This window comes from Vitis vinifera, chromosome 18, assembly GCF_030704535.1.
Source record: "Vitis vinifera cultivar Pinot Noir 40024 chromosome 18, ASM3070453v1".
Lineage (NCBI taxonomy): Eukaryota > Viridiplantae > Streptophyta > Magnoliopsida > Vitales > Vitaceae > Vitis > Vitis vinifera.
In genome coordinates, this window is record NC_081822.1 from 27,222,453 (window position 1) to 27,238,503 (window position 16,051).

The window sequence follows — 16,051 nt, forward strand, 5'->3', positions numbered from 1 at the left end:
CCAAACTGTAGCCTAGCTAAGTTGGCTTTGGATGAGCATGGTTTGACTCACAAAGTCCCAATATTCTCCATAGCACTCCAAAATCCAAGCAATTATATTTGTCCCACTCCTCGACTACTTGGGTTTGTTTGCTAGTCCACTTTTGGTAAGTGATCTAGGTTGAAGCTTCCATAAGCCAAATACTTAAACTAGTTTAATCTCTAGTTTCATTGTACTACCAAAATAGAGTAATTCAAGTAGAAAGAACCAATGGCGCATGCATGACAAGTTTTGGTGTCAAGAAGGTTTACAAATAGTTTGTAGAGACCCTTTTCTAGTATAATTTGGGACAACTGCTAGTGGGGTTGCCTATAACCTATTATCCAAGGCTAGTTAGGCTATCAAACAATGCAAATTGAATATTTGGGGGCCAAATGAAAGTAACCTAGTTTGAAATTGATGGAATTACTTATTAGCTCAATACAGAGGCTTATCTCAAGCACCTTCTCAATATAGTGCTAGCTTCAAGTGGATTAACTGCATGCATGCACTAAAGACTTCCACAACAAAGGAAATTTTCCAAGGATAATCTAGAGAGCTACTACAAAAGAGAATAGTCTTCTGAACATATGTAATTGATTGTGCATTAATTAAGTAAGAAGGCTTGTAAAGTTGGATAAGTTGTTTAGAATTTTTAATAGGGAATTTATAAACATCACATAATTGATCTAAGAGACGTTTACTAAGTTCTATCATGATAATAAATTATTGAGCAAAAACTGTACCACCAAAACCCAAGTTGTATTTGCTAATAATACTTACTACATTTCTATTAAGAAATAAATTATCTAGTGGTAGAGGACAAGTTGATAGTTTTAGTTTGTGAAGTTTTCATTGCCCAAGCTAACATTAAAAGCTATAACAAGACAAATCGCAATAAGGTAAGATAAAAAGCTCACAGAAGGGACATCTTGCTCCTTGTTGACAATCCCATTCAATTACAAATCTACCATATCAAGAATGCTCTCTCTTCTATAATTTTCTCATACCCAATCCACAACACTATTATTATAGTTGTTTTGCATGCCTTTTGTTTTCTTTTCTTTTTTTTGGCTTTCTAAGTTAATTTTTATTTGGTTATTACAATAACTTCATTGGTGGGTTAAATTCTCTTATAGGTAATTCCTCAAACATGTTGTCCTTATTATTGCTATTAAGTCTTGTAGTATGAAATGAAAAATTAAAATTCTTGTATTTAAAATCAAATGGAAGCACAATAGTTAAAAAATGCAAACACAAGAGAAACACTCAAATCCAATTCCAAAAAGTAGCATCAAATTTTCCATATCTACAAAATTCAGGTGTTTAGATTTCCAAAAAAAAAAAAAAAAAGGGTTCATTAAGAGAAATCCTACATCTACAAAACATCAAGGTGTGAGGTTAAGAGAGAGGACTTTAGTCCATACCTAATACGGAGACATGGATTCGACCACAATGACTAGATTTGAAGAATGCAATTCATTCATGGGAACTTGTGTACCAAAAGAGGGTTGGTTTCTAAAGGCATTGGAAGGTGGTTGAAGTAATGGTGGTGATTGTTGAAAGGGTCGATGGTGGTGGGAAGCCATAGCCGCTAGTGAAGAGGTGAATTGGAGGCTTGGTGAAGAAGATAATGTGAGCTTGATAAAATTTCCTCCAACTTTTCCTTCTCTCTCTCTTATTTTCCTAATTAATTCAACTTTTCCTTCTCTCTCTCTTATTTTCCTAATTAATTTTTAAGGAAAGTAGTAGGGAAAATATTACAATTTTTTCTTTAGTATTTTCCTTTATATATTTTTTTTCCATCATACTTTTCATGTCACGCAAACTAAGGAAAATAACTTTCCACAATATTTTTTTTTCTTTTCCCTTGCATTTTTTGAAACTAAACACAATCTTTATAAATAAAAATTAAGAATTATAGTAAGACTATATATTCTTCCTCTTTATTCCTGCATTTCTACATCCACTACTCTATTTTACATCATATTTTTACTCCCTTATTCAATCAACATTCCTCCTTTTATATATAGTTATCTTGACACCAATTCATAAAATAAGAAAGATGAATGAACCTTGGGGCAAGGTTGGACAATTGGTGGTAGCTAGTCAAGGCTAGAAGTCAACTTTTGCTCGACTTTTTGGGCATGTGCAGCAATGTGTGGATCTCTCTTTAGCATGAAAATGGCTAGAACGTGTTAAGCTCTCTTATTAGGTGATGTGTCAACCATAGGGCAATCATAGGGTGGGGAATATATGGTAATTATGCCCAAAAAAATAAAACCGAATCTGGTTTAGGGGTCAAGTTACTTATCAGGAAGGTACGGTAAAGACCGTAACATCCCTCTAAATCCCTAAAGTCAGGTCTCTACTAATGGAACGAAGTCGATGTGGCAATCAATAAGAAGATTAATGGATACTCAAATCGATCATGAACATATGAGAAACAGAACATGCATAGAGAATGACTAGAATGGGAGTGAATGCGTATCTTGGTCATGAGCCACAACGCGCTATCAAGAAATTGGGTTAATATGCAATAATGAGTATAAAACATAGCTCGCATGTCACTAAACAGAATACTAAATCATTAATGACACACATAGTACTTCACTCAAATTCATTTTTAAAACTCGGATGTCGGGCCCCCAACCAAAGCCCAAATCATTTTTGCATGAATCAATTCCAATAACTCCATTATTCGGAATTATTAAATTTAATTCTTGCTTATTTTAAAACATTTTAAAAACAGAGGAGATGTGAGAATTGCTCGCCAGAAAAAGAAGATGACTGCAAAATTTTATTGAAAAATGGGATTTTGGAACCTAAGAAAAAAATGCTAATGATGAAAATTTGTAGAATGAGAACTACTTGGAAAATGGAAGAGTCAAAATTATTAAAAAAAATGAAAATCAGGAGAATTATGTGAAGAGTGATATTTGGAAAAACTATTTTTCAAAACCCATGAGGATGAAATTCCGATGGACCAATAGAAGAAGAAGAAGAAGAAGAAAAAGACACCCTTTGACGATCCATCCCAACGAGGCTTTTTTTTTTTTTTTTTTAAGTCTCAATAAGAAATTGTAATAATTGGGTATTTTTTGTTACATGGAAATTAGGAGTTCGAAAATTTCCTAATAAAATAGTGGTTAAAAAGTCAAAAAGATAAAATTAAGTACACATGTCAGATTTGGATTAGTAAAATCCAAAGAACTTTAGTGGTCAAATAAATAAAAGCCCTTTTAAATATTAAAAAATAAAACATTTTTTTATAAAAATTAATTAGGTGGATGGTAGGGTCAAATTTGGTATACCTTCATATTTTTTGCTTTAACTGAAAATCAAAATCAAAATTAAAGTAATAATTTTTAAGGGGTAATGTTGATGTTGTAAAAGTTATATTAAACATGAAAACACTTCTTATGTAAACAAAAATAGAATCATTAAATTCTTATAAGAAATAACATTTTTATGACTTCAATATGAAACCTTTTTTAAAAGTTATAAGTTTTTAAAAAATGATTAAATAGGTATAAAAACTTTTATTTAACATAATTTTTTTTTAACTCTCAAAAGTCAGTCCAAATAAAATTTAAATATAATTGAAAATCACTTTTAAAAATCCAAAAATTCACTTAAAAAATAATTTCTGAACATTTCTTTTAATTTACGTTTAAATACTAAGTGATTCTTTTTAAAATCATTTATAATATCAAAAAAAAATTTTATGGATAAAAATATTACAAATAAAAAACATTTTAATCACAATTAATTTATTTTTTAATTCATGAAATTTTATTTATTGTTATTTATTTTTTGGGATTTAATTCTTTACAATTATTTTTGAGTGTTTATAAAGTATAATTAGGTCATGCCCAAATTTATTCCTTTAACTCTATCTATTAGGTATAGGTAACGTGAAATTTTGGCCTCTTTCCACCTATCTTCGCTTTTGATATTGTCATGCCACAACTACTGATGATGGAAGAAAATGAGACAATGGTAAATGATTATTCAGGACTCCAACGTTTGATTTGGACTTTTCTGCCAACTTAATATATTGATTTGGACTTGGAGAGTTCGGTCAATTGCAGCAACTTAGTTAATTGGTAAGTGTCTTTTCTCTAAACCATAAATTCAAATGATCAAGTCCTACGTTTTAATTTACAAAAACCAGTGATTTGTTTTACTAGTTATTTTAATTTAAGGAAGCAGAAAAGGGTTAGGTTCAAATTTGGAGTTCTTTTAGTGTGGGTTAGGCTCAATTTGTGCCCATGCAATGGAAATGGGTGATTTTTATTTTCTTTTTCTTTTTTCTTTATCTTGGTGTAGATCTTGTGATATTGTTATTAAAATAGAAGGTAAAAATATAAATTATATACAAATTATTTTAATTTTAGAAAAAAAACATTTATTTTAATTTAAAATAAATAAATAAAAAAGAATTTACTTTATCTCAACTGTATAAGACTTCATAAAAATTATCTTCTTTATAAAATATTTTTAGATGTAAAAGTAAAAAATTAAACAAACCATTTCATGACCTTTTTCAAGTATCCATTTAGATCATAGTCTAATTTTAAAAATATAAGAATAAGTCAATTACTCTAAACTATATCATTTATAATTTTTTTTAATTATTAATATGATACCTAACCTTCTATGAATCGGAATAAAATATGGAGAAGTAAAAATTGTCAAATCAAGATAATTTTAAACTATGCCATTTCAAACTTTTCTAATACAACATGGTATTTTAAAGAAATTGGAATGACCAAAAGTTGTCAAATCAAGATATATCTATTGTGGACATGGCATTGGGAGGCATCTTAGCATTGCATTTATTGAACATAAAATAAATCATGAAAGCTGAATAATACGAATATTCAATGAAATCTTTGGCATGTTATTTCTTTGCAGCTTCAACATGGTGGCATGTCGGATGGAGGAGGCAACATTTGAGCTTTTGGGTGTTTACCATTTTTCACTATGAACACAGTTGCCATGCCCCAAGTCGAATGTTCTTCTATATGGCAGTGCATGAACCACACTCCTACAACAGAGAAAATACACAACATTACACCTAACTTAATTATAATATTAAGAAAAATTATTTCCTTGGTATGCAGGTTGGCAGTTTCAAGGATTTATTTTATTTTATTTTTTTAATTTTTTTTTATAAAGGACGTGAGTGTTTGCAACATACCAGGGTTAGATGCCTCGAATCTGATTGCAACCCAACGATTCCTAGGAACATAGATGGTATTCTGATGGGGAGGATCTACCAGATTGTAGTGCAAAGGATCCCTATTTTCATCGAAATTCCCAAATCCCCATCCAACAACATAGAAACTGTGTCCATGGAGATGCATGGAGTGGATTGACCCTCCAGCCACATTTGTCCCTTGAAAAACAATTTCCACTATGGAGTTATACTCAAGCACCCTTACTTCTGTTCCGGTGCTCGGCAACTGATAGAGTAATGGAAGATAATCAGCTGTAAAATCGAACACTAGTGGTGGAACGCTAGGAAATTTATCTCCATATACACCACTGATGTTATAATAGTAAGCTTCCAGTATGTCAACTGTAGGGGTATGGAAGCTTATGTTATTTATACTTGCAGCGGTCCGTGTCCCATTGGTCCCTGAACATGAATTATTGACGCATGGGTACGAGTTCATAGAAACAGTGTAAATCAGTTTAGTGCTCGTGCTCAATGGGACATTGCAAGGATGTTCCGCATCTTCTAAGCTTCGGAGGTTAGCCATGACTTGAACCGATGCGTTTGTGTCATTGTATGCAGGTAAATGAGGCAAGAAGGGAGGTGAAGATGGAGTGTAGTATCCCATGTACTGTACAATAGCTGTGGTGGTTGTGTTATCATAAATATTACGACCTGTCGAGGCAAGGGAAAAAGCTATAGCCGCCATGTAATAGTGATCCGGGCGTTGGTTAGCTTCTAGTAAGACATCGAAGGTTTGGCCAGGAAATATTGTGATATAATCTAGTGTCAATGGTTTCGTGTAGCTACCATCTGTTCCCACCACTGTTATTTTATGCTTGGCAATAGAGAAAAAGAGAGCCTCCTGCAAGGCAGCATTGATTATGCGAAGTAGATAGGTCTTTCCATGATCCACCGTTAGCTTGAATGTGTCTGCAATTAGAAAGGGAAAGTTGTATACTTATGACTAGCCAAAAGAAAAAGAAAAAGTTTCCATGAGGATCCACCAATTATGACGTGATTGATTGATTAGGGGTGTAAATTTGGCTCCATATTTCAAAATTATATTTGGACTAGCCTTTTCTCATGTGTTAAATCATGGCTCTACCATCCTCATAGCTATATTCCTCTTTCTTAGCATTAAGCTTTAAATATGTTGATGCTAATAAGAAAAAGTAATATGGTCAACATACAAAAAAATGAAATCATGTACAATTTTAAAATGGGAAGTTAAACTTAATTTGTACCTAATTTTGAGCATGGAAGTAGATCACCGGGTTGTCCATTTATCAATAAAGAATCAGAGTGATTAGCGATAGCTCCACTTGCAAGCCCTTCATCTCGAATCGCATTCGCATCAATCTTCCACCATTGTCCTGCATTTCAACAACTCCAATAATTTTATATTTTGCTTTGTTGGTTAATTCATAATATGTAAATTAACATTTAAAACTAACAACACGTATACCTAATATGATGAGAACTTCTGCATTAGGTTTGTGAAAAGGATACTTGGTTCCATTCTTAGGATAGACGATTATAGCTCCATGAACGGTGGCTCGAGTCCAGTCACTATGAGCATGCCACCATAAAGTGCCTTCCTCAGAAGAAAGGATGATCTTCTGACTAAACTTTAACCCTGGCTGAATTGGGCATTGTGTGATATACTCGGGACCATCTGTCCATGGATATCTAGGCATGTTCACCCCATGCCTGCAAAACAATAACTATACGTTAAAACTAGTACTTATTTTTGAACTAACAAAAGATGGCATGCAGCAACATATTATCATAGTAATAAGCGACATCAACTATATTTCAATGGAACTAAAGCAAATAACCCTAGAGTATTGTTTTAAATTTGACTTTATTTGCAAAGCAATATATTGCAGCCCCCTCTTAGAAATAAAAGAATGCATGCCATGTAGGCATGTTGTCGTCGCTCTTTCTTTGAGACACACTCAAGACCTACCAGTGAATGGTGACATTTTCTTTTCCCCTGTTATAAACATCGACAATGATCGTCTCTCCTTTCATAGCATATATAGTTGGTCCCGGAAATTGTCCATTTACTGTTAAGATGTCCTTGGTGCTACAAAGCCTTGTATATGAAGCTTCCCTCACCTACAACCAATAAAAAGTTAACCACGCAACCTCATCCCAAAAGAAATATTACATGCATGAATAGTTGCATCAATCCATTCATGTAAGTGTATAACTACTTAAAAATTGATAGCATGCATGAACGACTCAACAACACCAGGGTAAGGGGTCCTATGGTGGAAAATGAGAGTCATATTGCTCCCTAAATATTATAATCACAAGATAACGTTAAGGCGAGAATTATATATAGTATTTACCACAAAAGTATGTCGACTGGTTGAAGCTTGGCAATGGATGCCACCACCAAAAAGTTGAAACACTAAAATTTGTAAGAGGAAAACCTTCATGATTAGCCACATCTTTGGAATAAAAGCCTCTTCTCTTTTCCTAAACACAACTCCTTCAATTTTCTTACAACTTTTGCTGTATGTCTTTCATATATGATTCATTATATAGTCATGATAATTCTCTCGGGATACAATACTTCCTCTCCACGCGTCAATATAAGAGGAAGTGATTTGAATGTGTATTGACTTTCAATGTTCTTTGATTACTTCAATGAGCAGGACTATTATATATAATAATGATATTTGATCACTTACCTAATTAAAATAAACCAAATGCGTGAAGAAAGCTAACAATTGTGAAAATTTCTTACAGGTTACTTACACGTTATTTTAGAATAAATTTAAAATATTCTTTCACAAGTCTTTTATTGATTACTTCAAGAAATGTTAATTAAGCCATGAAAATTTTGGCCTCGCATATAAACTGCTTTTCATAGACAACTCCTTTTAAGAATTATTTTAAAATTATTTTTTAAGATAATCAATAGTGTTGAACCGATGATTTTGGCAAATATGATTATTGTTTTCATCTGGATGGGACAAAGTTGTTTCCCAATTTGGTATTTCAGAACCTTCCATAAAAAAACACAAAAATATATTTTGTAAATATATAGTTGAAAATAGAATACCAACCCCTTGTATGTTGTGAATCACTTAAAACATCTATTGGGAGTCATACTATATTTTTTTCTCAATAAAAAGCAATTTAGTAACAATAATAATAATAATAATAATAATAATAATAATAGATTTTTAAAAAATATTTTTTAAAACAAATGCAATCTATAATTTATCTGTTCATATGATATGTATATGTTGATTAAAATGGTTTTAGTTGGCTTACAAAATCTATCATCTAAAAAAAAGTAAAATAAGAAATAATTCAAACTTCCTTATTTGGTTTATTGTATCATATACAAAGAAAAATCATTATATAAATAAATTATGAAAAGATTTATATATTTTAAAATTATTTATAAACATAAAAAATGATGAATAAATTTTAAGTCGTGTAAAAATTTGATCAAGTTAATTTAAACTTTATTTATTTTTATTTTTTTTCACTTTTTTCTCATATTTTCTTTTAAAATTTTGGAATAAATTCCCTACTATTTGTGGAGCTTTAATATAATTTTTCTCTACGTATGATACATATTTAAGCAATATTTGGTTAAATTATTTTGAATGTATATTTTTACCTTAACAAGAAACTTTTCTTGAAAATGAAGATTATTTTTGCCTTATTTTCAAAATTGTGTTTCTATTTTTTAAATATGAAAATTTCTATTTTGATTTCAAAACAATGAGCAATTTGTAAAAGATATTTTAGAAAATAGTTTTTCAAATATATTAATTGTGACACTCGAAGATCAAAGACACCATGGTCATTTCACTTGTCAAACCCAAGAGTTCAACCTGTGAAGGACCTTAACTAACAAACCCAACAAGTAATTAGTTGACAAGTTCCTCAAATTGATTCATAACAATGATTAGAGCATAAATAAATAAAAAATTACTGCAAAAATAATTTATGATGTCACTATTTATGGTGTCGCATTTAAAATAATGACACCATTGAACTTAAAATTTATAAAGGTGACACACCATATAAAAAATCTTCAATTACGATAGTTAGATGATGCTAATTTCAGATTTACGGTGTCATTTTTTGGAAGTGACACCATATGAAATAAAAAGTTTTAAATTTTATAACTCAATGGGCCCTTTTTAAAAATAGTGAGTAGGAACAATTTATGAAAAGTCCATTGTTTCCATATATACATTAACTAATATAAAAGATCTTATTGCTTAACCCTAACCATCGTTTTCTTCTCCTTCTTCTCACACCCATGGTCGGCACACCCATAATTGATATTCTTTGCTTCATAAAATCTCGGGTAAGTCAAAATCTCTTATCTATCATCTTCATTTTTTTTATTAATGCAAAAAACTTTGTTAGTATAATTGTTTTATATCTCTTGATTTAGTATATCTATGATGTGGGTTTTGTAAATGGTGTTTTTTATCGAGTTCCAGGGAAGTAAAAACTAGGTTTAACATTCTAACATATTTTTTGTTTCATTGCTAATAAGCCCCAAAACAAATGAAAACAAGAAAAATGAATTATTTTTAAAAATTCTGTCTAATTGAGAATGAGAGATACACTAGTTTGTAGTAATTTTTCGCATGAAATAATATTTTATTGAAGACTTGACTATATAGTGTATTGGTTGTAATTTTTCACATGTGAAAATATTTTATTGAAGACTTGACTATATTTGATACTTTTTTCCACCGTGCTAGGAGCTTTTTGGTGAAGTCTAACAATAGAGATTGACATCTACTACAAGATGATGCTCAATTAATCCAAAAGCACTTAAGTTATTTAGGGTTTTCTTCGGTTAACCTAAGAAAACATTCCCACTTTCTTTGTATTGAGTCACCTAAATAGAATAGAATATTGGGTATCAGAGTGGTAAAGGGTATTATAAATATGACTTTTTTTTTTTAGAGTCACCTACATGGAATGAATTATTGGTAGGTAAACAAAATATTGGGGTGATTGTAATAGTTGAATTAGTAAATGGAAGATAAGTGTATGTTGCTTTGTTTATTCTATAAAAACAATAATTTTAGTAGTTGAAATTTACATGCTTTGTTGTTTTATAAAAACAATAATTTTAGTATTTGAAATTTTAAAATGTGAATGAAATGCCTGAAAATATGTTTTGAAAAATAGGATAGTAATAAATGGAAAATAGCTCATTTCCTAAAAATATTTTGATAAATTAAAATAGTATGTGGTTAAAATATATTTTTGTGAAAGTATTTAAAAATGAATCAAAATATTAATAATTGTTATTTTGTTTGAAAATAATTTAGGAATATAAAATAATATTGGGGATAATTTTTGAGTTTAAATTGGGTTATAAATGGTTAATTTTTTTAGGACTGTCTTTTTTGAAAATAATCCAATGATAATTTTTTTAAACAAGAATGTTGAAAATAATTTTAAAAATAAAATTTTGTTGGCAATGATTTTTCTAAAAGTATTTTAGGCATAAATGGAAATTTCTTGTATGAAAATAAGAGAATTTATGTATATATATATATATAATAGACATAAAAATAGACTTCTTTGATATTTAATAAACAAGTGAATTTTTCTCTAAAAAAGGAATAAAATAAGAATTTCTCTATATAATAAAATAATTTATATATGAGATAGTTTTCAATAAGAAAGTTTTGAAAATAAATTTGGGATAAAATATTTTTTAGTAAGTTTTGTTTAGATAATTCAAGAATAAAGTGGTTTATTAACTTTTCTTAAAAAATAACATTCTTCTTTCTTTTTTGAATTGATCAATTTTTTTAGAAATAAAATTGTTAGATTCTATTTTTTGTAAATGTTTAAGAAATTCTAAAAAATTCTTTAAAAATAAAATGACCTTTCTACCACATTCCTTGTAATAAATAATTGTTTTTTATACATATTGTAAAGTAAAAAAAAAAAGTCTTTGTTTAGTTAACCTAAGAAGACATTCCTACTTTTCTTTGTGTTGAGAGTCACCTAAATGGAATAAAATATTCAATATCATAGGAGAGTAAAAAGTATTGTAGAAATGATTTTGTTGAGAGAGTTATCTAAATGGAATGAGATATTGGTAGGTGAATAAAATATTATGGTGATTGTAATAGTTGACTTAGTGAGTGGAGGAGATGTGCATGCTTCTTTGTTTATTCTATAAAAACAATAATTTTAGTAGTTGAAAATGTGTATGAAATGATTGAAAATATTTTTTGAAAAATAAGAAAATAATAAATGGATAATAGCTCATTTCATAAAAATCTTTTGATAAATTAAAATAACTTGTAGTTAAAATATATTCTTGTGAAAGTATTTAAAAATGAACCAATATATTAATAATTTTTATTTTTAAAAAAAATAATTTAAGAGTAAAAAAATAATACTGAGTTCAAATATGACTACTTTGTTATGAGATTCATTAAAGAAATAATTGTTGATTTTACAGTTATTGCATCAAAGGTTTTACTCGTTTAATAAATTGTACATAATTTCATACTTTCAATTATTGTGATATTAATGTTATTCTCATTTGATTTCAGTTTGATGACAAATAAAACATATTCTCAAGTAGAATTTGATGAAATTAGAGAAGAATAGATTACTTTTGTGTTATAACTAATCATGAATCATATTGATGTATCGTGATCATTCATGGTAAGTCCCTTAGTTGTTATATGATTGAATTTTCCATTGATATTGTATAACATTACTTATTCTTTACGAACTATTTTTATACCAAAATGAGAAAAAGGAAAAAGAAAAAGAAAACATTAGTACTTAGATTTGTTTATTGTTTATAACATCGCATTTTTATTTTCAATAAGAACTCTAAAACTCATTAAACTAGGAAATGCAGGTATACACTCTTGGGAGGACAATATGAAGAATAAAAAGAAAGGAGAAAGAGGCAACAAGATTTAGGTTTTTAGATATGACTCTTATGTCATACATTATAGGACATAAACGTTACTTTATTTGGAATTGAGAATTTTGGGTTTTTGGATGCAACTCTTATGTCATTTTATGGTTAGCCGGTTTTATGCATATGAAATGCAAGTATACATGAATGTTGGGAAGCTTAACATTTCTAAATCATGTTTTAATGTGTATTCACTTTTCTTTTTTAGTTTTGGTGGGTTTGATGTGTTTGATGTACTATCATTTTGTGAACATTTGATATACAAATATTATTGGATGATGTAATATGTTACAAATTAATTCATAAGCATTATGAAAATATAAGTTAAATGTAATATGATTATTATATTTATGGACAATTTACACAGGTTAGTCTTATTTATTAATAAGCATTACAAAAATCTACAAACTAATCAACAAAAAACAACCATATCTTCTATAATCATTTACAATGATGTGACACCATAAATTAAAGGTGATACATTTAACGTAACACCATAACTCAAAGATGATGCATTTAATATGACACCTTATATATCTCATACAACTCTATATCAAATTAAGCATCACTAAAAATATATGGTGTCTCTTCTGAATGTGTCACAATTTATCTGCTTTGGTGTTGCTTCCAAATACGTCACCAATTGATACCCTCTATGGTGTCAGTGGATAAGGTGACGCTATGTTGTAGTGACACCCTATGTTTATAGTGACTTATTATAAATGTCACCATATATCTTTTTCCTTGTAGTTAAATTATAAATTTCTAACCCAAAACTAATTAAAAATATCTAAATAATAAATTTAAGAATCATCCCAAAGAATTTAAAGAGTTTTAGAAATCAATACTAAGTTCAATCTTAATTTAAAACTCCTAAATAATTAATTGTAAAGCAGATTTAAAAAGAAACACCCTTCTTATCTCGATTTCCCCTCATTAATATCACTTATACCTAAAAAGTGAAATAATAGAGAAGAGTGAACTTAAAATAGGAAAAATAGTTCAATAAGGAGGATCAAGTATAGTACAAAGTTAAATCCTAGGAGCTATCACATCTTTATAAAAAAAATAAAAAATTGGTAATTAGGAGTTCATTTAATTCAATAATTAAATTCACTTTCTTAAAAAAACTTAGGCACTTTCAATTTAAAGATAGAACTAAATAATATACTTTGCATACTTAAATTACATTTTTAAAAAATATAAACAAACATTTTACTTTGACTTATTAATAATAACATTGTGCCCAAATAGTAGAAATTGCTTTAGGTGGCTATATGATCAAACTAACTTTTATTATTCAGTCAAAAAACTCTCAAAGATTTAAAAATAAAAATAAAAATAAAAATTATTTCAAAGCAAGTATAGTTTGAGAGTTTTTTTTTTTTTGATGAAAATAAAAAATTATATAAAAATTATTTCAAAGCAAGTATAGTTTGAGAGTTTTTTTTTTTTGATGAAAATAAAAAATTATTTAAAGTTATGTGTATAGTTATTATTATCAATTTTATTTTCCATTCTCATTCTCATTATTACCTAAAATTGAAATGGAAACAACATTCATTTCGACATTACAGTCTTTGGTGCTTTCAAACATAAGAATTGGAATGGACATATTTATTACTAATCAAGGAAAAATAGGAATCGAAATAAAGGTCATGTTTGGTAATTGCTTTTAAAAATAATTTTGAAAAACAAATTTTGCGATTTTTTTTTTTAAATTGTTCAATATCTTGTAAAAAAAAAAGTCTATTTAGGAACTTGAAATGTTTTTAACCCACTTTATATGTTTTTACATATGTTTTAAAAATATTTTTTATTTGCAGTGCTTTATTTTTTATCATTCCCCATATTTGTATAATTATTTTTTAAAATAGCCCTCAAAAAACAACTTAAAATAATTTAAAAATGTTATCTTAAGACATCCTATTAATGGTTTTTAAAAGCAAAAAACTATTTTCTATTTTTTGATTGTCAAATATGGTTTCCTATTTTTTTGTTTCAAAGAATATGAAATTGTTTTAAAAAATGGTTACAAAAAATATCTATTCATTCTCATTGCCCATTCCAATGTACCAAACATGACCTTAATGACTTATATTTTAGTCAGTTATACATTGATATACAAAGAAAAACCAAGCTTCAACTAAATGCATATGAACTAATATTAGAAAAATCACTTTTAATAGGGTTGAAAGAAAATAATTTAATATTAAGTAGTTGTACATTTGCTCAGTTGAGAAATGTTCCTAAATTTCAAAAGTAATATTTGTACGAAAACTTCGGATTAGCTTTTTGGAATACCCAAGATCCGAAAAAATAGTTGTTTCACCATTTAATTACTCCAAGTCATGAATGGAACCACACTAAAATCGAGAATCACTTTGCTCCACAACACAAAGTCTTTCACCTTCTTTTTCAGAGAATTTTTCTTCCCTAGTCTCTCGGTCATTAATTTCACTATCTTCATTTTATTTATGTTATTCTTCTTTATCCAATGGATTTAATTATTTGTTGTAAAATGAACAAGGACCTCTATAGTTATAATCTCACCTAAAAAGTTGGGGAAGCTATCTCTACATTTATGGTTCATGCATGAAATAAATTGTTTTTGTACTTCCATCATCAAAGATGCATGTATGTCTAAGAATGGCAAAAGAATCTATGATGTTGGGAAAAGAATGAAAAATAAATAAATTTATGTTTTGTTTAATTCATTTCATTTATTTTTCCTATTCTATATAAAAATTCAATATATATAACTTTTTAACTAATTTTATTATATTTTTCTTTCATATTTTTTATAATAAAAAAAAACATTTTTTAATATTTCAACTATAACAAGGTGGGCATAATTAATTTATAATGCTAGGATATCCTAACAACCTAACCTTAAAATTTTCTTCAATAAATAATCACTTAACTAGTTATATATTTTCTTGTTCCACCATATTGCGATTGACACCATAGTATTTGTTATACTTTGAGGCATTTTGGTATGATTCTCATCTCATAATAAGTCATTTTTGAAGCAAATCCAACATGCTTAATAGAAATCCCTCTTGCTAAATGAACCCAAGGTTTCTTATTTGTGAGTGTTGGTACATTAATTTATATAGTTTAAGATTGAGAATTTTGTTTCATTCATTTTGACTTGGGGATTTTTTAGATTATATCTTACTCTCCTTTGAAAACTCGAAGTTGTCGTGTGATAAATTGGAATAACAAAGGTAAGTATAGAAAGGTCTAAGAAAGACAAATTAGAGTTAATTAAGGTTGGTGCGAATGTCAAGTTCTTAAATTGAGTTAAATTTTTTTTAAAATAGTTTTAAAAAACTCCTAGAGTGTTCTAGTGCTCCAGAGAGTGCTTAAGTGCTCCCTGGAGCACTTAGGTGTGATAGAATTCTCTACAATTTCGAAGCTTTGATTTTTCAACTTTTAAAAGCTTTATTTTGGGCAAATTATAAATCTGATCCACCAGGATCTTGACCCTATAAATACCTTGCCCAAAGAGGATTTTCTCTTTTTGATGCAAATGTTTCAAAAAACCTAATTTACCTTCTTGTTCCCAAAACTTTGAAAAATGATTGTCTTTGCTTTTACTAGGTTGAGAAAGAGATTTTCATCTCCACAAACACTAAAGTAGGATTCACTAGGAGCACAAGCGGTGTTGTACTACAAATGTGAAGTATAGTAGAGGTGATGGGGAGTAAGACTTAGGGATGGCTTCCACTAGATAAAACTGTGTACTATACTTTTGTATAGTGGATTTGTAATTAGATGTTTTTGACCCCATGGATTTTACATCCGCATGTTGTAGAAGTGGTTTTCCATATAAAAAATCTTGCATT

At 28.7% G+C, this 16,051-nt stretch overlaps 1 protein-coding gene across 1 annotated transcript; it reads right to left on the reverse strand.

Annotated features, from left to right (window-relative positions):
* Positions 1 to 4,861: 4,861 nt before the first annotated feature.
* LOC100259479 (laccase-15) lies at positions 4,862 to 7,422 on the reverse strand. The gene is made up of 5 exons (XM_002268766.5): positions 7,215 to 7,422; positions 6,711 to 6,955; positions 6,490 to 6,618; positions 5,225 to 6,175; positions 4,862 to 5,071 (listed from the first exon to the last, which is right to left on the reverse strand). The coding sequence occupies exons 1-5, from the start codon at positions 7,277 to 7,279 to the stop codon at positions 4,941 to 4,943; spliced, it is 1,521 nt and encodes a 506-aa protein (XP_002268802.3). The 5' UTR covers positions 7,280 to 7,422; the 3' UTR covers positions 4,862 to 4,940.
* Between the last annotated feature and the right edge of the window lie 8,629 nt (positions 7,423 to 16,051).

Coding starts and splice junctions, on each gene's coding strand:
- LOC100259479 (XM_002268766.5), bottom strand. CDS start 7,279: ATGAAAGGAGAGACGATCATTGTCGATGTTTATAACAGGGGAAAAGAA. Junction 6,956..7,214: donor GAAAATGTCACCATTCACTG/GTAGGTCTTGAG, acceptor ATTGTTTTGCAG/GCATGGGGTGAACATGCCTA. Junction 6,176..6,489: donor ACTTCCATGCTCAAAATTAG/GTACAAATTAAG, acceptor TTCTAATTGCAG/ACACATTCAAGCTAACGGTG.